This window comes from Herpailurus yagouaroundi, unplaced genomic scaffold (genome assembly GCF_014898765.1).
Source record: "Herpailurus yagouaroundi ecotype Mexico unplaced genomic scaffold, PumYag 186, whole genome shotgun sequence".
Classification (NCBI taxonomy): Eukaryota; Metazoa; Chordata; class Mammalia; order Carnivora; family Felidae; genus Herpailurus; species Herpailurus yagouaroundi.
Window position 1 is genome coordinate 44,585,686 of NW_024412417.1, and position 21,293 is coordinate 44,606,978.

Sequence of the window (21,293 nt, forward strand, 5' to 3'; positions counted from 1 at the left end):
GAAAGAAAGAAAGAAAAGGAAGGAAGGGAAGGAAGGGAAGAAAGTGAAAAAAGAAAGGAAAGAAAGAAAGAAAGAAAGAAAGAAAGAAAGAAAGAAAGAAAGAAAAAAAACAGACCTTGTCTCCAGGTCGGCCTGCCAGGCCCTGCTCCCCAACTTCACCCTGGAGACAGAATAACAGACACGCCGTCACGTCCCACAGACATTTGCAGAGATGGGGGTCATTCCCCCGCTGGCCCCACATGTTCACAGCAGCATCTCTGGATTCTCAGGCACGCGCATAGCAGGGTTACGGCCCGCGCTCTATGCAGCTGCGCAGGCTGTGGAAACCCAAGTGCCCGGCCTCTCCGGAGGGAGGCCTTCCACACGCCCTCATAACGTCTTCACTTCCCCCAGAGAGAACCCCGGCTAGAATCTCGGATCGCCCCGACAGAGTTTATGCAGGTGAACCCATTCATCCTGAATCGAAAAGCCTACAATTCAGAACAATGAGGGGCCAAAATCAGGGACTCACAGGTCCGTCCAGCTCTGAGCTGTGCTAACTGAAGGGGAGCCCAGGCCCCACGCTGGGTCCAGCGATGAGGGAGAAGCCGTTGATGAACACGTCCATGCTCACCACTGTCTTGTGGTTGCCGTCCAGACAGGCAGCCCCAGGGTTGGAGGTGGGTCAGAGCTTTCTTTGCTAGCTCCCATACTGGGTTACAATAAAACCAAGTCTTGGGTGAAATTCTGGTAAACCAGAAAGCAAACCCCCAAACAGTTACACACTGGTTCCAGCAGATGGGATGATGTTTAGTCCTCAGCCATTAGGTTCCTAATTAGCATTTTGCGGTGGGTTGAAGAAGGAGCCACAGGCCCAGAGGGGACTGTTCCCTGATCCCAACACATCCAGCTGCTGTGTTTCCCTATCAATCACTGACTCAAATCTGTGCGTGTGTGTGCTGGTGGGGAGGGACTGTAATTTCTAACCAACAATGCGTCTTGAGAACCACTCTGGACAATTTCTGACACCCATTACGCTATCGGCGTAGATTTCCATAAGGAAACGTGGTTTTCTGATAAGTGAACGGGCACACGAATGAATGAATGATTTCCGGATTTCCGTGCCCATCATGGTCTCCCCTACGCCAGACTCAGCTGGTAGGCAGGACCTCCACCATGCCCTCATCTCAGAGAAGAAGGTAAGAAAAAGAAAAAAGTAACCCAAAACACTGTTCAGCGTTGAACAACGCAGCAATATCTGATGCGGAAGGTCTGGTGCCAGCGGGGGAACTCACACTGGAGTCAGCACGGAGAAACTCTCCCCACGCTCCCATCCCCCGACTTCCCGGTGTTTACAGGCACCATCAGCGAGAACCACGCTGCCCGAGATTGTGCAAACACGTGCCACTAAAACGTGCACTTTAAATCTACCAGGACGGCAACATCCTTGCTGTAGGAATTGCTTCTCACATGCTGAGGAAGGCACTGAGGGTCTGGGTTTGCTTACAAGACGTCTTCAAGGGCTTTGGAAGTGCTTCCTGAATCCGTGCCGTGAGCTCGAAGTCAAAGGCACAATGGACGGAGGACCGGGCAGCATCTTGAATTCTTGACGTGAACCCGAAAGGTTGATCCTGCAAGCCAGGGCCGTCCCCTGACAGACGCATGAGCCCGCCATCCACCACTTATCCGTAATCTCCTCGGAAGATTTTAATCTTCGGTTGGCATTTTACCAAAATAAAGTTAACAAGACCCCAGGCCAGATCCTCTCTGAGGCTACCCAGGACGTTGTAGAAAGTACGAAAACTGCACACATTCATAGTTTTGAACTTCCCAGAGAAGTGTTTCAAACACTTTGTACTAGAAAGCGTGCAAAACCAACACGTGAGCTGGCGCAGTAGGCCTGGCTGTTTGAATCTTCCAGTTAGTGACCACGAGAAACCTAAAACACGCAGGCGGAGAGACCACAGAAGCCCCTGAGGGCGCCTCTCTGAGCTCATCCCAGCACTTCCCGTGATATGATGGATGGCCACCTTCTGGGGACCCGCGTGCACAGGGGAGAGACTGCATCCAAAGCCCAGTGGACAGAGTGTGGGAATTCACACGTGTAAGCCCGGGAGGGCTCATCGATTTACAAAGTTGGGAAAACACAACACTGAAGTATGGTTCATAGCACACGATCTGCCAGGTCAAGCCAGCAAACCTGCACAAGCATTTTAAGTCCTTTCTGGAAAAGGGTAGAATTTCAGCCAAACACCGAAAGGTGTTTTTGAGACCATGACATTCACCCCACACAGCCACCTCGGGGTGTGCATGGACACAACGCAGCAGATGACTTAATGATATTTCAGGGATTTGGGGAATCCCAAACGTGAAGCTTTTGTTGCAAGCACATTGTTTAAATGCAGATGTTGCTTCTTAAAGTACGAAGGAGCACCGTCTTGTGAGTAGTAACAGGACAGCTCACGGGGGCATGAGGGTGGAGTCCTTGGAGTCTGGAACCCAGACAACAGGAGGTTTCCCGGTGGACCTCGGGAGGTTCTGTCCACATCTGAGCACGTGGGCATGCTTGACGTAGCCAGGTGCTTTCTAACCTGCTTTTTCTCCTCTGGTTTCTTTCCGTCTTCTAGAGAACGGCCACTTTATGAAAAAATAAAGCAACGCCAGGGGCCCCGCATCTGGCCCAAGAACACCTTCCCCGGCCAGCAGGGTGATCGGGGTCCTGCCTTCCAGAGGGCAGCTGTAGAGTCGGTCCACTCCTGTGCTCTTGCTAGGCTGAGGTGACCTCCATCCTCCATGCAGAAAACCCTTACTGAGCACCTGCCAAACGCCTGACCCTGGCTAGGAATGGGCGAGCAGAGGGGACAAAGACCCAGTCACGGTTGCTGCCCTCGACTAGCTCATAGCCCAGCGAAGTGCAGGTGGGAGGGGCAGAGGCAGTGCCCGGGGCAATCTCTTGTCTCTACAGACTCCCCTAGAGCCAAAGTACCTGCACCTGCACACCACACATGCACCCACATACACACACCGACAAATCTCTCTCTCTCTCTCTCTCTCTCTCTCTCTCTCTCTCTCTCTCTCACACACACACACACACACACACACACACACACACACGCCACATGGTCTGTGCTCACTGCATTCAGAGCCCAGGCCAAATCTGAGATGTTGAGCTTTGGTCCTCGAGACAAAAGGAGACTCTAGCCCAAGACGTGAGGCTCCAAGGGCCAGCCATCCAAACGCAGCACCTGGGGTCCCCATTCCCACAGGAGGTGCCCTGTCCAAAGACACGGGAAGTGGCCTCTGCCTCCCCCACAGACCCCGACATGCAGGAACCATGGAGCAGGGGGTGAGGGTGGGAGGTGGGGACTGGATGCCACAGACCGCATCAGCCAGGAGTAGGGGCCAGGCTTTAGGGAGCTCTGGAGGGACACCAGAGCCCCGGGAGGAGGGGAGGGGGGGAGGGAGACAGACAGGCAGACAGAGAGAAGCCCCTCTTGTTCCTCACTGCCAGGTGAGCTGGACAGTGATGAGTTCTTCTTAAGGCCACAGCTCTCCTTGAGACCCCTCAGCTACAGGTCCCCCTAGGAACCCGCTTGGCCCTCCTCCCTCTGTCCTAGGTGTGGTGTGGTCATTCCCGCTGCCTGTGTCTGTCCCTGTGGGGCCCGAGCCCTGGGGGCCACCAGACCCCAACTGCCAGACCACTCACACCGTCAACTGTGGTTCACACACAGCCTAAACACCCCATTCCGAAGAGCCCACTGGCGGGGAGGAGGCGGGGTCCATACCCTGGGGCCGGGTTTTCCAGGCAGACCGTCTTCCCCTCTCTCTCCTGGCTGCCCCTGTAAGGAATGCAGAGAGAGGTTGGCAGGAGAGGGCCAGGCTCGGGGGACACACTCAGTGCTAGTCACCGTCTGGTTCAGGAGGAGAACCACTCGTACCGGGGTGGCAGCTGTATAACCTCTCAGATTCCACATTCCAGGCCTCTGCTTTGGGTTTGTTTTTACAGAAACATAACTGGGTAGAAAACTGTGCTTTTCTCTCACTGAGAGACTTGGGAGCACGGAAGAGGTCACATGAGCGATGCTGAGACTGCAAGATCATCGGTTAGCCCTTTCCTCCGTCGTGAAAACCAAGGGAGAAAGACGGAGAATATTTACGTTAAATACCCATGGAATGAAGTTATATATGCATGCTTATTCTGTATTTGGTCAGGAAAAAGTGGAGGTTGCAAGGTACTTATTGAAAAGGATGAAGGATGCTCCCGTAATATCGAAAGGCCGCATTTCGCGGATGGTTACGGGCATACGTGCTGAGCCTACGTGTGTTTGGTGGGAAGGTATCAAATTCGCTGGTGCAAATATTCACGCTGTGCTCTTGTAACTGTTCACCTGCAGCGCACCTGCAGCGTGCGAACGAGGGACATGCTTCCCAAATTTATGATATTAACCTCTGACTCTTTTCCTAATGTTGCTACCATGATGAGCCGCACCAGAATATTTTTAAAATTAAAGTCTCTTAGGTTACGAGTATCCGAACCTTGTCCCTCCCCGCAAATACAGACATATTCCGAACACGTCCGTGGGAAAGCCCGAGGCTTCCACATGCTTCTGTCTGGCTCAGTCACCTAAGCAGAAGTGAAGGACTTTCCCACGTCTGACCTGGTGAACCCCAACATTCCCGAGTCCTGATCCAGGCCCCAAGCCATCGGTGTATTTTAGAATTTACCAGCAATCCAACATCCCTTTCCTCCTGCGTTTTGGGCCCCAAACTCCGGCCACCCCCGAGCACACCAACCTTGGGTCCCGGTAGGCCTGGGGCTCCATTCTGCCCGTCCTTTCCAGGTGGGCCCTGGTCAAGAGAGAAAAAGCCGAGCAAAATAAGACACATGTTTAGGGAGACTGCACCGAGTGGCTTTTGGCCAGCCGCTGGGGGCCACCCCACCTCCTCAGGGGGGCTCTCTTGCCAGTGCGCCGCCGTCTCTGTGGGGCCAGGCTGGCCTACACACGCCTGATGAGGGAGACGGCCCTCACCCTCTGGCCAGCATCCGGGGTCCGGCCACTCTGGACGTGCGTGGTGGGCGAGAGGGAGCCGACGGTCCTTCACTACCCCTGCTTTCTGCTTCTCTCTCTCTGGGAAATCTCCACCAACATGTCCCCCCTTCCCAGTCTCTTGGCCTGGCATTCACCAAGTCTGCCTTATGCTTTCTAAGGGCCACACTGAGGGGCTCTGTGTCCTCTCCTCCCTACAGGCTGCCTCCTCCCCCAGCCTGTCCGATAGGACAGGTGGTGTTACAGGCACGGGGACAAAGAGTCCCAAGGGCTGAGGGGTGGACTCTGGGCCCCGCCCGGGTGATGGGGACACGTGGGCTTTTAACCACCCCCCACTGCTGCCTGGCTCCGCCTTCTGCTATTTAAGAGTTGTTTGCTCTTCTGATTTTCCTTGAGCCTTGAGTGGCAGACCAGGTACACACACACCCCCATGACAGAGGGAAATCCTTTCCCCTCAAGATGACATTTTACATGTCATTACTTTGACAGCTGTAAGTGCTATTCAAAAATGATTATTATTTTAGGAAACCTGGTCATTATTCCACCAAGAGGTCTCCTGACACCCAAATTAAGATTCTCTTATTTCCTGGTGTCTCTAGTCTGGGCTGGCGGCCTATTGGGAGGGCAGCCCCGCCTCCCCAGAGCAGGGGTCGCAGGAGTCAAGGCCCTTGGAAGGGCAGGAGGGGAGCTCACCTGGCCTCCATGGAAGTATGAGCTCATGGAGGAGCAAACACTGAATCCAGAAGTAGCATCCCAAACTCTCAGTGGCCATAACCTCCCCGCTCGACACCCTCCATGCCTTCAAATACTTTTTCCTCTGCCTATGACTCTCTCCCCTCCTCTGAACGTTCACACCAACACACATACTTTTTGATGAGCCCATTAGATCAGGTGTGATTGTTAACGTGTTTGAGCTTTCAGGGGACACCGCCACCTGAGGAAAAAGTCTGCTGGTGACGCTGCCATTAACTGTGTGTTCGTGAATGTGTGCCGGTCACGCTGCAACGGAGCAGGTGTTCTAGGCGTGGATCAGTTCACCCCCGAGTGTGCATCACACCCCTGCATGGACGGCCCACCTCCTAGGGGATTCAGCAGAGCTGAGAACGCAGACATCCTAGCCATCACGGTCCCTGCTGCCTGGGGGACCTCCATCCACAGCCACCGACGGACCTGCCAAAGGTCCAAGGGGCACTGCCGCCGGGTGCTACGCGGTCTGATTCAGCTCCATCACCTTGGCTGTGTCCGGATCCCTTCCAGGGCTGTGGGTTCTGCTGGCTTCCCCACCCACCGGCCCACGAGGGAGAGAGAGAAAACTACTTGTAAGGAAATCCCTTCCAGTGGAGCTGAGGTCTCCCTGAGGGTCCTCTACGGGTCTATGAGGATGATCGTGGCATCACAAGGTGTCACAGGCTCACAGGCCACACCTACCACTGGGCGCTGAGGAGGTCAGGGCCAGAACTAGGAGATACACCCAGCTTTAATGGCACACCCGTTACGGAAGTGAAGATGTTAAGGTTTCTGAGCCCCATCCTCGGGGCTTAAAAGGCAGGAGGGAGCCTCCAGATCCCCAGGATCTTCTGAGTTTGGGAGTGAGGAAGGGCAGTCAGGATGAGGACAGGAAGCGTTCAGCCACTGTCTTTATTTATGTTCCCCCCAGCAGGTAACTCTTAGGGACAAGAAGTCACTTTAAACAGCCTTCAGGAGCCTCCAGGTAATGAGAAGAAAGGTGGTGGTCTGGGGAGAGGGAGCCCCAATCTGCACCCTGGCTGGGGGACCCTGGGGCCGCAATCCCAGGAGACTGAGTTCGTGGAAGGCACCACAGTAGGAAGGGGCCAGGGGAGGAAAGGGCGCAGCAACTGGCCAGCCGACCTGGAGGCACCCAGCCATCCCAGCATAGACCAATGGAATCCAGGGAAGCGTGGGGGCGGGGACGACCCCGGGGAACTCACCGCCTGCCCGGGGTGCCCAGGTTTTCCTGGGAAGCCGATCTCTCCAGGTAAACCCTGAGAAGGGAACCACATGGGAACGGTTAGTCTGGCCTCTCTGGAGCATCAGAGCCTTTCCCCAGTGCCTCTCCTGGCCGGGCCCCAGGCGCCTGGCTCTGATGAGGATGCACAAGGCTGCATAGACTTCAGGGCATCTGAGCGTCCTTAGTGCGGGCCACTGTGAAACACACAATCGTCACACCGTGTCTGGCCTGCAGTCAGAAGCCACCACATTGGCTCTTAGCAGGTGGGACGGGTGGAAAGGCCTCGCTGGTTGCTGGGCCGGCCCCACCCCCACCCTCTGCCTACAGGGGCATTTTCCCTGATGCACAGCAAGTGTGTGTGGGGAGCGTGTTGACTTGTGTCTACCTCGGCCCTCTGGCTGCCTCAGCACCAAATCACGAACTAGTAAAAGGCACCCGAATGGGCACCCCCACACTAACGTACCTCCATCCATGTGTTCTCTCTAGAAGCAGCCAACCAATGTGCTCCAAGAGCTCAAGAGATATTTCTAGACTAATCTAAGGGTCTGAAAGCCCAGAGGCTGGGGTCCTCCTTGTTTATGCCTTTGCTCTCCTCTTCGGTGAAGGACAAACAGATGGCCACACATAAAGATGCTCCTGGTTCCCATGGGCCATGAACTCTGTACCTAAGCGCCCCTGTAGGGGAAAATCAAAAGCCAGTCTTACCGGGGGGCCTCCGGGTCCAGGGGGACCGGGGACGCCAGGTGGTCCTGGAGGGCCCTGGAAAGAAAAAGTAAAATGTGGGTGACAATCTTGCATGGAGCAGTCTCCTGGTGACGATACCCTTTGAGAGGGGAGGAGGGAAGGGGACACAGTGACCAGCTGTCTTAGTAATGCTTTAGTTTTCAAACAAACAAAAAAGGAACAAAAGCAAAAAAGAAAAGGTCTGAAATAAAATTTGCAAAATGTTGACATCTGTTATATTTGGGGAGATGGGTATATAACTATTATATTATCTCTTCTATCTCAAGCACTTGAGCATTTAAAATAAACATATGAACGTCCTTGCACACTTCTACACACACACACACGCAGTGGGTCAAGCATTACCGAAGATCTTGAAGGACGGTGGTTCCCGAGCATCAGTCAGCATGGAATCACCAAGGGTGGGTGACATGGGCCTCCTGTCCCAGCCCCTCCCCCCGGTTCTGGAGGTCTGGGGTGGGGCCACAAACGGGTACTCATGAAAGCTCCCCCCACAATTCTCTGCAGACCAGTCTGGACACCCACTCTCCAGCTTCCATTCTCCATTCCCTCGCTTACACTTGGGACACATGTGGCCAGGAACAGATGCAGGGAGGGAAGTGCTCCACAAGCAGAACAGAATCACAAGCCAGGGCTCCAGCCTGGATTAATTGCTCCCTCCTCCATGCTCAAGGCCAGTGTAACCGTGTCCATCAGACTCACATGCCCTCTGAGGCAGAGGCCCCTCTTGCTCCCTCTGCATCTCTCACAGGGACCACTGCAGGACGTGGCATACAGCAGGTGCTCAATAAATGCTTGAAGAAGTCTACTGAACTTAAGGGGCACTAAGAAGAGGGACCTGTGCATCCAGGGAGAATGATGCCATACCGCCACTAGAGGACGATAAATACTAACAAATGGCAAGGGCTGCTGCTCCCGTGGACTGTTCCCTTTCCTGCCACTGGGGGCGCACGCGAGTCAGCAATGGGCACAGAAACGGAATTTTTTGGTGCATCGGCACCTAGCTGTCCCTGTACCTGCTCAGTCGTGGTGTGTCTTTGCGGGTGGCATCTACTTTGGTTGGGAGATGTGTGCTTGGAGCAGACACAACTGAGGGGCCCGGCAGAGCGGGATGGTGGCCTGGGCAGGGTCCTCCCTGCAGGATGAGGGCCGGGGGAATGCACCGAGAAGGCTCGTGGCCCCACCCCTACAGCCATTCAGACCCACCACCCGGCTGAGCCAATTCAGCTCCGCTCGCCTCTTGGCCAAGCGACAGTCCTGCAGGTGACTGTCCCAGGACCACCCTCCAGAAGGCACGTTCCAGGTGACCCTGCTTCAGCATGACCTCTGGGGTTCTCACGCCCCCTCACCACCAGCACACAGCTTCTCTGAGGCCCCCCCCTGACCCCACATAGCACCGCCTCTGCTCGAAATCTGGACATGTTAGTCTTCTTCCCTCCTTACACTCCAGGGACAGTGATGGCCCCTGGAGCATTTCGTGCCCTTTCAAACATTCCAGAAGGTTCCAGAAAACTGGCCTCCTGACGAGCTCATTCCTCTGACCCTGTGTCCCCTTCCTCCTTTGTGTCTTGTAAACACCCCTCAGGATGCTGCCGTCCCACAGACTGTTGGAGTAAGAGGATTGTTCGTGATCATCTACTGGAAATTAAACCTCCTTATTTGACAATAATGAAAACTGAGACCCAGAGAGGGTAAGCACCCCCGCTAAAGCCACACAGCCATCATCTCCAGAGGATCCTTGACAGGCCGGCTGCTGCAGAGTCACCCAGAAAGCTTGTCATAAATAGAGTATGCGGGCCCCTTGTTTGGACTCTGAGACAGGTCTGGGCCAAGCCCAAGGGGACAATGACTTTGGAAACACTCTCCCAGTAACCCTGAAGAGCTGCCATGTCTGGGAATCACACTCCATGTTCACCGTAATGGTGAAAATACCAGAAGCACAAGGAGAGAAGCAGGGATCCATAGGAGGAGAAAGAGAAAACGCGGAAGTGGAAGAAGGGCCTAGGGAGGGGCCACTCCCGCTCGGTGTTCCCTCTGCCCTGCACTTTACACACTGTATCTCGTTTCCGTCCTCCAGGAATCCTACGAAGTGGGTCTGTTCCACCGTACTTTATACAGGAAGAACAGGACCTTGGGAGGGAAAGTGACAGGAGACAAAGCCGGCATTCAGACGCGAGGACCCTGGTTCCGTCATCCCTCCTCCCTGTACCCACCCCTGCAAAGTGTCTGCACAGCTTGGGGACGCGGCTCTGAGCCCTCGGTTCCAACCCCAGTCACCCCCCTTGGATGGTGTTCTCCTGAAAGACTGTGTGTGCGTTAAGTGGGACCAGAACTTTCCATACAGGCTCAACTGGGTCTGTTCCACCTCCTTTGTAGGGACCCACAGCACCTGGTTCACTGCTGTGCACACAGTAGGGGCTTAATAACAACCTGTTTGAGGTTGCACACTCAGGTTAAAGAGCAAAATCCTACACAGTAATTAAACTCTATAGCAGCCACTTAGAGAGACAGAGAAGCTGGAAGCAGTGGGCATGGCTGACAGAGGGTCTGGGGACCCACTTCCAGCAGGGGAGTGGGTGGGCCACTGGCCCCAGCCTCCTCTCACTGACAAGCCTCCTCTCACTGACAAGCAGCGTCTTGTGTGTACAGATGAGAAACACGTGGTGGGGAGAGGGGACAGCAGTCAGGACGGAATGCCAGCCAGCCAGCCGCTGGTGCCCCATGGACGCTGCTCGGAGGGCCTCACCGTGCCTTCAACAGCCATGCCTGGACACGCGGCTCTTCTCAGAGCTGCCGCCTGGCCTCGGCTCTAATGTCCACATTCTGGAAGGGCTGCGATCAGCCTCCTCCAGGGGCCCAGACACCTCACGCAGAGCAGACGTCCATTGTGGCGGAAACTGAGATGGTTTTGGATACAGCCTCTGGCGAGCCACAGGGTCAGTGGGGCAGGAGCCGGGCCTGGGGAGGACCTGGGCATAGGCCAGGGATGGCCATTCCTACCTTAATATATATGGCCCCATGGTCCCCGTCTATTTCAAGTCCCTGCACTTGGGGTCCTGTTAATCCTTGAGGAAGCAAATGGAACCCACACCTGCTGGCTCCCAGCCACACGGCAAGTTCCTTTCTTTATGAAGGTCCAGCACCCTGGTCTCTAAGGTGGGATCCTGAGGCCTACACTGCTCAAGATCAAATAAGGTAAGGCAAGACCAGGAGCCCAGCGCCACCCCATGGCTGGGAGTTTTATTACTATCTTGGCCTCCTGCCTGGGCACCAGCCCCAGTACAAAAGTCTGAGTCAGTGTGAAGGGCTAGTCAGATGGTGGCAGGGCCCCTCGGGGAGAACAGGGGTGAGGTGTGGCAGTGGTCCCCACCTGGGCTTTAGCCGTGGAGACAACAAGGACTGGTCTGACTCGGGGTATGTTTTGAAGGCAGAGTGGGTGAGGTTTAACCACAGTTAGGGTGTGTGACGGGAAAAGGTAGGTCGAGGACCCAACTGTGCTTGCCCAACACAGGCGGGTAGGTGTGGCGCCACTGCCCAGATGGGGAGCACTGGGGAGGAGCACAGCGGAGGAGAAGGCGGCCTCGGTAGTTCTTTAGGAGGACGTTAGGTGTGTGAGGTCGGGCAGCACCCCAGTGGAGCCTCTGTGCGGCAGGGACCCAGGGGAGTCTTGTGGGGGAGCCGAGATCTGTGCACGGTCTGTGCCCGGAGGGTGGGCAGAACCAGGGCCCTGCATGAGATCCCGCGAGAGGCGGCGGATGGGACCCTCCGGTTCTCTCAGGACATGGAAAGATGAGGAGGCAACAGGCAGGCCCAGACCCAGCAGCCGGACTGCAGGAGAACAAGGTGTGAGCTGCCAGAAACCGGAAGGAGAGCCATCATCTGGGAGGTGAAACTGACCTCTCCCTGGCCAGCTGTCAGGCAGCCCTGGCCCGGACAGGAGCTGGGCCAGTGGCGAGTCGAGAAGAACGCGGACGCACATGAACTCAGGAGACGGGGAGTCGCGTGAGGAAGTCGACCTGACGGTGACTCAGGAAGGGCCGCTTGGAAAACCACTACTCTCGTCCCTTCTTGGGGAAACCATGGGAGGTGTCTTAGACCCGCACAGGGTTTCTGACCAAGGGCAGAACTTCCTGTCTGCTATTTGTTTTAGTGTTTACTGGAGCGCCTGGGTGGCCCGGTCGGTTGAGCGTCCGCCTTCGGCTCAGGTCACGATCTCGCGGTTCACGGGTTCGAGCCCCGCGTCGGGCTCTGCGCTGACGGCTCGGAGCCTGGAGCCCGCTTCCGATTCTGTGTCTCCCTCTCTCCCTGCCCCTCCCCCACTCACACTCTGTCTCTGTCTCTCAAAAATAAATATTTAAAAACTTTTAAAAAATGTTGTATTTATTTATTTTGAGAGCGAGAGCACGCACACTAGCGGAGGAAGGGCAGAGAGAGAGGGAGAGAGAGGATCCCAAGCAGGCTCCAGGCTCAGTGCAGAGCCCGATACAGGGCTCAAACCTACAAACCAGGAGATCATGACCTGAGCTGAAATCCAAGAGTCGGAGGCTCAACCGACTGAGCCACCCAGGGGCTCCTCCTGTCTGCTATTTCAGCATTTGAATTAAAGACCGTAAGTTACATTATTTTAAACTGAAACTCTCTGACTATTAATACCTTTACTAATGGTAGCCATGATGGTATACAGAGATTAAAAAATAGGGTTTTGGTCTAGGATGGGCCGGGCCGAATGCTAGGTTGCCTCACACTCCCTCAGTGGCCACACACTTCGCCTCAGTGCCTCAGTCTCCACGGCTGTAGCAGAAAGGCTGCAAGCACCCCCACCCCTCCCTGCCCCGCCACCTGCCGCGTACATGAACGAGGGTGCGCGAGCTAGCCCGGCACACTGGGGGCTTCCCAGGCACTCTCTTCTCTTCACGCTCTTCTCCTTTTGTCATTAATAAAAATATACAAATAACCAGTTAATCTAATTGTTCCTGAGAGTAACAAGTCAGCCAAAAGACTTAAATGCGAACAACACAATGATGACTGTTTTAATTGTTACCAACGAGAGCGACTAAGGAGCAACTACTGATAAAACGCACCAATCCGCCTAATTATTATTAATGAAACAACATTTGAGCCTTCGAATACGATGGTGATTAAGCAGCTAATTAATGTGCGCGGTAATTGCGATGATGACGCAAACATAACCAATTAGTCTAATTATCGTTAATAAAGGAGTGGGAAGTCGTTCTTCTCAATAACCATCTAGTTCCCATTGGTACAGCTTGACGGAGTTGGATGGGATCTGAAGATGTGTGAAGATTCCTTGCATGAATTAGCACAGCAATCACCCTACTTGAGTGATTTGTTTTGGGGGGGGGGGTTGTTCATAATTTGAGAGTCCTCCCCTCAGGATGGGTCCACCCGGGGCAAAGCCATAACGACTACCTACCGCAGCAGATTTCTGTGTAGAGGCCAAGGCCCACAGCATCCCCGGTCCTCTGTGGGGTCGGCCCCGCTCCTGGCTACCAGTTCAGGGGACATCTGTCCGTCCTCACTGCCACCCCATGCAACACTGCCTTTGCAAACACCGACCACACGAGACAAAGACTTCCGTTTTTCCTAAACGGCTGCCCGGATACGGGAGCCACCACCTATGATGTCAGGAATGTGTCTATTTATTCTAAAACATTCCAGCAGGTGGAATTTTTCATCCTGAAAAAGAGGCACCAAAAGCATCTTCGGGATGCCAGCCGCCCTGGGGCCTCGCTTACTCTGAGGCTGCGGTTCCAGCTCACCCCATTCTCCACAGAGCTAATTAAACTCTGAGCTCAGTTTCCTTAGATTTTAAATGAGATCCACCTTCTTTCCTCACATGTAGTTGTAAGGAATAGTCGCAATTCTATACAAACGCTAAAGAGAGCGTCTGACAAAAGCAGGAAGAAACAGACTTTATCTCCCTTCCTTCTTCCCATCAGAGCCCAAAACTCTACAACAGAATCAATGCGGATTCTCCAGATCAGCGTAGGAGTCACCTCTGGGCCCTGAGAGAGGCTGACGGCCTCCCCTTTCTCCCAGAATTCGGGTCCCTCTACCTGGAGGGCCTCTCTGCCCCACTAACCCGTGGTTCCTCCGGGCACGCACAGTGGCTACCTAGATGTCACAGCCCCTTCTGATTCACAGAACTGCATCTGGCACACAGTGGGTACTTCATACCCATCGAACGGAGGACTCCGCTGAACGAGGAGGAACCTTGGCCATTGGTGGAGAGGGAGGGCTGAATTAGGGGACACAGCCAGAGGCCCACCGCAGCAACGCTGCCTCTTGGTTTGGGCGTGGTTGGCTGGGACACAGCTTAGTGTCCATCGGGTGGCGATCCGGTCAATGGTGCCAGGCGATCCCTCTCTAGGCTCCACACTATGTGGTTCTGCACCACTGAGATCCCTGGATAGATCAGAGCGCCCTACTTCCGGGGAAACGCCTGCTGTGGAAAGCAGGATTGTTTTTATGTGAATGGCATCCAGCTCCATACCTGGCCATTCGGTAAACATTCGACGAATGGAACGGATTTCAAAATTAAAAGTGAAAGAAAAAATCTATTTTCTGAGGTAGCAAAAAAAAAAAAAAAGTTGTAGGCAGGGGAAAAAATTGTAGCTTCAAGGAATTTGATGGTGCAGCACGTATGGCCAATATTTGAAATACACAAGCTTTGCTCACTGGAAAGGAAGGTAATAAAACAAATACAAAAAGCACTCTATTTTTCACTATTAACATCAAAATGCCACAGCGAATGCGGAATCTTTAGAAGACCATGAATTATGATTGATTTTACATTCCCTTATGGCGTGCCATATCTGGCCCGAATGGGAGGTGCTAAAATGAAGTGTGAGAAGGCGTGCAAGGCACCCATCACTCATCAGGACACTTTACACGTTAGCGAGCAGTGAAAGCTGGTTTCGGACGCGCAGTGGGCACCTTCTCCAGCGTGGATGCCTGACAGATGGAGGGAGAGGTCCAGTAACAGGTGGGCACTAAAACCCACTGCTTTCCTGCGGCTCACCGAGGAGCCAGAGGGAGGCTGACTGACTCTGCACGCGCCCTGCTCGCTGCCACCATGGCCACAGAGACAGCGTCCCCACCTGGTGCTCCCAGGGGACCACAAGTGACTGCATATGTGTGGGGGCAGGGAGCTGGAGAAAGCATAGGGCCAGAGGATGTCCCACCAGAGAGGAGTCCAAAAGACCAAAGGAGTTAGGGGGGCGAGGAGGAGGAGGGGTCATCCAGGGAGTGAGACAGCACAGCAGAGTGTGAAGGGGGCCCTGACCCCATCACTTTACAGATGGGTAAACTGAGGCCCGCAGAGGGGGAGGGAGCTGGCCAATGTCACAGTGTGTTGGAAGTCAGACACAAACCAGAGCTCGGGTCTGTGGCCTCCTGGAGTAGCGTGCCATTTGGGTTGTCCTGGTCCCTTGGCTGAGCCCCTTCCGATTCTGAATTCACGGTCCAGCCACCCCCCCTGCTCAGTACCGGGAGCTCCAGCCCAACACGGGCCTATCCACACCTGCACATGGGTCGTGTCCTGCAGAGCTGAGGCCCTGCCAGGAAGGCCCCTCCTCCCCACCTGTCTGGCCAGCTGTATGAGCTCCATCATGGGGCACCTCGTGCAGGGCGCGGCTGGCTGGTGGGCGTCACTGTGTCACCGCGGCCTGCCCTCCAGCGGCCGAAATTTCTCTGGGGGAGCAGACAGTGGCCATTCTCCTAGCACAGGGATGGGAGGCCAGGGGAGCAAGGGGAGACCAGAGGACCCAGGACCCACCAAGCGTTCTCTCTGATGAGGTGACCATCCAAGACTGTGGTGACCAACCTCGGAACTGCCACCCAATTGCTTCTTCAACCAGAGGAAGCAGGACTGCTAGGGACCAGAGGGCAAAGGCGGTAGTTACCTGCGGCCCCAGCAATCCAGGGGTTCCCGGTGGGCCCACTTCTCCTTTCTTCCCCTGAGGACAAAAGAAGAAGCCGAAATTAACAGCAGGCAGGTAATGCCCAGAACCAATGCAGTAACGTCTCAGAGGACATCTCCATCTGGATTTCTCAAACCCCCCACTTGGCGGGATGGCCTCCAGAGAGAAGTGGTTTGGGATTGGGGCAGAAGACTCAGGCTCTGGGGTCACGGAGGCTCAGCACTGGATCCCAGCTCTGCAACGTAGATGGCTTTGGTAACACATGGCCCCAAGGTTACAAGGTACAGAAAGGGACCCTTCAGAAGGATCTCCTTATCCTGCCATCGGCCACTCCGTTCCTTTCCTTGAAAGCAGCTGATCCCACCAGATGTTGGCTCATCTTTGCAGAGGCATTTTGTGTGTAGACAAGCAACACACACAACACACACACGCACTCACGAGTGCCCACACACGTGTGCACATGTTCCCTTGTTCCTCCCCTTCTTTCTCTTTATGAACCATAACTGTAGCAAATCACTCAATCTGCTGGTAACTGCTGGTTTCCCCTGAGCAGCTGACTCTGGCTCATCCTGTATCCGCATGTGGACGGTCACCCTGATGTGCCCACAGCTATGGAATGCCCACAGGAAGGGTGAAACGGACACATGGACAGGTAGGTCATTACGGCCTTTTCTGATTGGCTGCTGTTACAGTCCAGGCTGTTGTCACAACCCCAGTGGGTCATCTTGGGGGGCTGACCTGCCTCATTAAACCTGGGAGTCTAGCCCTGTGTATAGGGGTAAGGGGTGTTCTGGTTGGTTTACTGCATAAGACACAGGGTATATATTACGTAAGCAGGCATCTGAATGATGGAACCGCGGACTTTTCGTTTTCCTCCTTAGTTTCCCTCAGGAAGTCAGAACACCCAAGTAAGGCCTCGTCCTTGCCTTGGTCTGTGCCCAGGCCAGCCCCAGTGGTGGCCCCCGCCCCCACCCCCCTGTCTACTCTCCCTCCTCCCCGTGTTCCATGAGCCCTCAGTGCCTGCGAAGCCCAGGATACCGTCTCCCCAGCCCCCACCTCTCAGAAGTGGCCCCTCCCCCAGGGCTGTGGGTCACATGGTGAGTCAGTGCCTCCAGGGGGCTGTTGTGGGTCTCGGGGACGCAGCTCTGTTCAGGCTCGAGGATTTTACGGTTGCACAGAAGTCTGGGTGAGCTGGGAGGGAATGTTCTTTCAGGAGCTTCAAGTCCTAAAACCAGAGTCTGCCAACCTCGACTTAGCCCGCTGGGATCGAGGCCGAGATCCAGGTCTGCGTCTGTTTCCTGTGTATTCATCCGCATGCTCCCGCTGCTCCGTGCCAGACCCGCGGGTCCTGCCGGGGCTCGGCCAATGCCTCAAGAGCTCGCGGTTTCGCAGGAAGGCCTACCTGAGCCCCTGGGACTAAACACTCCCGATAAGCACAGGTGCACAGGGCACCCGGAACTTGTAGGTCTGCCGCAAGGTCTTGGGAGGACTTCCTGGAGGAGGTGCTGAGGTAGCACTGAAGGGGGACATTAGAGTATCCCAGTGGGACACACATTCAGTGCAGGGGACAGAGCAGGCAAGTGGGAGCAGGGCCTCGGCAGAGCCTTGATGTGATCTTGACGGAAGGCTACAGGGCGGGGGAGTGGCAAACGAGGTCAGCAGGGGTCAGGAAGAGCGCCTGTGCCCTGCACCAAGGGGAGCCGCCCGAGGGGCCAAAGATGCTGAGTAAGGACACCACGGGGTCCGGTTTGTGCTGGCTCTGGAAGCAGCAGGAAGGACGGAGCGGAGCGAGGGGCCAGTCTGTTCCCAGAGCTCACCATGGCCACACCACCGCGGGCCCGCCTCCACTGTCACCTCCGCGCCAGCCTGGGGGCCTCCTGGACCATCCTCCCTCACGCCTGACCCTACGCTTCCCCTTTCCCGCCATCCCCCCAAGGTCACCAGAACCACACTCTTAGAACAGAACTCAGGTCGGCTTCACAGTGCAACACTTCTCAGAGCAAACTGGGAGGCCCTCCCCTCCTTTCCAGAACTGCATTCCCGCTCCCTGCACGGCTCATTTCCTCAAACTCTCTCCCTTGTCCAGCCACGCCAGTGCCCTCCTCCAGGAAGAACGCGCCAAGCTCAACGTCCCCCCCACCCCAAGCTCAACACTCCCACCTCCACGTCTTCTGCCCGCTCTTGCTCCTGCCCGGCACACGGGCTCCCCAGGCATCCACGCGGTCTCTGCTCCAAGCCCCTCTTGGCCACGCGGTCTCTGGCCAGCCCAACCCAAACCGCCCTGCCGCCAGCTCTCGCTTTCTTTGTGCCGCTGCTGGATACACCGCTGACAGATGCATTTGGTCCCTGCCTGCCCGCCTGCCCGAACTGGGGTGCCAGCTTCCCAGAAACAGGGCCTGGCTCCGCTCTTGTGCACTGCTCTGCCCGGGGGCCCAGAACACTGCCTGCTGCATGTTGGTGACTCAGGAAACGTTTGCGGGCTGGATACACAACGCCCTTCGGGACTGACGTGGTCTTGAGCCCAGACAATGGCTGGGGAAACAGCCCTGGTGGGGGGAGGGGGAGGGGGGTGCACAAGGATAGGAAGACACAAGCTGGACATCTGCAGACTTGCAGAGAGAGCAGGCTGACCAGGCTCAGGAGCCCCAGATCCACACCCCCTGAGCCACGGAACACATCAGCTCGGAGGTGCCGCGAGGCCTAGGTCAGGATGCGTTTCTCGACACTTGTCAGGGAGAATTCAAAATGCGGTCCTGGACACCTTCAGAAAAGAGCCAGGCCTGGAGGCATTTGTCTGGGCCTCCGTCCGATCCTGCTCTGATGAATGCGGACATCGGGGGGCCGGTCACAAGAGAGTGAAGAGCTGCCAGCTCCCCTCCCTCGGGGAATGGAAAGCAGACATCTTCCATTTGGTATCGAGACAGGCACCCCTCCACTTGCTGGCAGGTTATTCCACTGAGAGTCACCGGTTATTTACAAGATGAATAAACCATTTTCCCTCAAGGTCGGCGGAATGGTCTGGTGAGCAGTCATCAGAATTCAGAACCCAGGCCCGCAAAGTAACTCTGTGCAGAGGAAAGGCTGAAATGGAGAATCGGATCACTTAATGGTTGGTAGAAAGGGATCGGAAGGGAGGAGGAGGGATGTGAAGGTTCAGGTTGTTGAGCTGAATTACTAACTAAAATGCTGATCTGATTGGGGTGCACGTCTGTGTCCCTCTCCCAGATGGCCCACCGCCTCTGGAGGGAGGTACAAGGTCTCAGCAGCTGCCTGCTTCACTGAAGTTCGGGGACCTTGTATACAGGGTACTGATGCTCAGGGGGATGATGCACCAGGGGGATGAAATCTACAGAAGGTATGGAGTCAGGAGTGGCTCCCATGCCAGGGCAGTAAAAAAAAATCTGGCCTGGGAAAGGAGGATTGTGGGCAGACAGGAAGGTTCTGGTGAGCAAGAAAGACATGTAAGCATGTGCACCTGGGCAAGCAAATATCTCAGCCTTTGGGTTTCAGCAAGAAGGAAAAAAGCAAAAAGGTGGCAAGAGGCCAGAGGAAAGAAAGCAATTTGTGATCCTAGCTGTGGTCACAAGGTGGCATCATCTTGAATGGGTCACCCACAGAAACATTAGGGGAGTCTCTGGCCAGCTCCAGCACCCACGTTCACATCTCCACCCACAGCATCCAGAGCGGTCCTCAGTGCCGTCCAAAGCTTTCCTCCCTCCCGCCCTTCCCTCCCTCCGTCCCCCCCCTTCCTTCCTTCCTTCCTTCCTTCCTTCCTTCCTCCCCTTTCCTTCTTCCTTCCTTCCCTCCCTTTCTTTCCTTCCTTCCCTCCCTTTCCTCCTTCCCTTCCTTTCTTCCTTCCCTCCTTTCTTCCTTCCTTCCGCCCTTCCTTCTCTCCTTCCCTCCTTCCTTCCTTTCTTCCTTCCCTCCCTTTCCTTCCTTCTCCTTCCTCCTTCCTTCCTTCCTTCCTTCCTTCCTTCCTTCCTTCCTCCCCTTTCCTTCTTCCTTCCTTCCCTCCCTTTCTTTCCTTCCTTCCCTCCCTTTCCTCCTTTCCTTCCTTCCTTCCTTCCTTCCTCCCCTTCCTTCCTTCCTTCCTTCTTCCTTCCTTTCCTTCCTACCTTCCCCCTTCCTTCTTTCCTTCCTTCCTTCCTTCCTTCCTTCCTTCCTTCCTTCCTTCCTTCCCTTCCTCCCTTCCTTCCTTCTTCCTTCCTTTCCTTCCTACCTTCCTCCTTCCTTCCTTCCTTCCTTCCTTCCTTCCTTCCTTCCCTTCCCTTCCCTTCCCTTCCCTTCCCTTCCTTTCCTTCCTCCCTTCCTTCCTTCTTCCTTCCTTTCCTTCCTACCTTCCCCCTTCCTTCTTTCCTTCCTTCCTTCCTTCCTTCCTTCCTTCCTTCCTTCCTTCCTTCTCCTGCCTTTCTGCCTTCCTGCAACCACAGAACTGACCGGCTCACATGCGCAGTCCCTTCCCTCCAGACTTTTCTGGGCCATCCTGCACCTTCTACAAATTCCATTACTTGTCTATACATACACCCTATCCTGGCAGGTGATCTTCCTAAAGGGAGAAAGTTCTGCCTGAGTTACTTCCCACCTCTGAAATGGTCAGGGTCTCCTTCTTGTCTAAAACACGTTAACACTGAGGTGTTTTACCTGGAAATCGATGGCCCTGTGAGTCTAACATGCCTTTGAGATCTAGTGTCCAGTGTCCATGCTCCAATCCCTAAGCAACAGCTCAGGGAAGCTGCTTATCTTGGCCCCCCAAACACTCCCCCAGGACTTCTGGCCTCTGGGATTTTGCTCACACTACCACCTCTGTCTGTAACACCCACATTCCATCTCAACTTGTCAAAATTGTACCCCAGGCCAGTGCTCCTCTTCCAGGAAGCCCTGGAAATAATGAGAAATGTGACAAAAACATATTGAATATGCACTGCCTGAGAGGCTGTTGAGTTGGGATGGGGCATAAAGCTCTAGGTAAGTAGTTACGAGGACTTGGCCACACGGCATAAGCAAGGGGGCTCTCCATGGTCCTTTCCGACCCCCTTCCTCTACAATATAAGAAAGTGAGGTTGGAATCTTAGGCAGATGGGGAAGGGCAAGCCACTTGCTGCGTCTTCAGTTTCCTCATGTGGAAAAAATTATAATCATTGTAATTATCTGAAAAGATAGCGGTGGAAGGAATAATCCAATATTTGAGGAAGCGCTTTACAAGGCCTAATAAGGCATTATGCAAACATAACAGATAGCCACGGGAATGAGGACGAGTATGATGGTGGCTACGATGATGAAAAAAGGGTAAAAGCAGGATTCTGGCTTCTCTGAGTCCCTGAAGTGGGTAAAAGACCATGTGTCAAACACACGTGGTTTCAAAACTGCTACCTCCCAACAGTGCCACAGAAATTAAATGAGATAATGCCTAGAGAAAGCTCAGCACAGGATCTACCATTAGGAAATGTGTAGTAGTGATGGTGATGATGGGTGGTAGGAATGGTGATGGTGATGGTGGTGGTGATGATGGTGGTGGTGGTGATGGTGGTGACGGTAGTGGTGGTGATGATGGTGGTGATGGTGGTGATGGTGGTGGTGGTGATGGTGGTGGTGGTGATGGTGGTGGTGGTG

At 54.8% G+C, this 21,293-nt stretch overlaps 1 protein-coding gene across 4 annotated transcripts in view; it reads right to left on the bottom strand.

The window, feature by feature from the left end:
• The window catches only part of COL22A1 (collagen type XXII alpha 1 chain), a 258,511-nt gene that overhangs the window by 104,806 nt on the left and 132,412 nt on the right, over positions 1-21,293 (bottom strand). For all 4 annotated transcript variants that reach the window (XM_040494491.1, XM_040494492.1, XM_040494493.1 and 1 more), the window contains exons 23-28: positions 15,666-15,719; positions 7,702-7,755; positions 6,977-7,030; positions 4,774-4,827; positions 3,765-3,818; positions 116-160 (exon numbers count right to left, since the gene is read on the bottom strand). In XM_040494491.1, the coding sequence (XP_040350425.1) occupies positions 116-160; positions 3,765-3,818; positions 4,774-4,827; positions 6,977-7,030; positions 7,702-7,755; positions 15,666-15,719 (315 nt within the window). The remainder of the gene's footprint in view (positions 1-115; positions 161-3,764; positions 3,819-4,773; positions 4,828-6,976; positions 7,031-7,701; positions 7,756-15,665; positions 15,720-21,293) is intronic.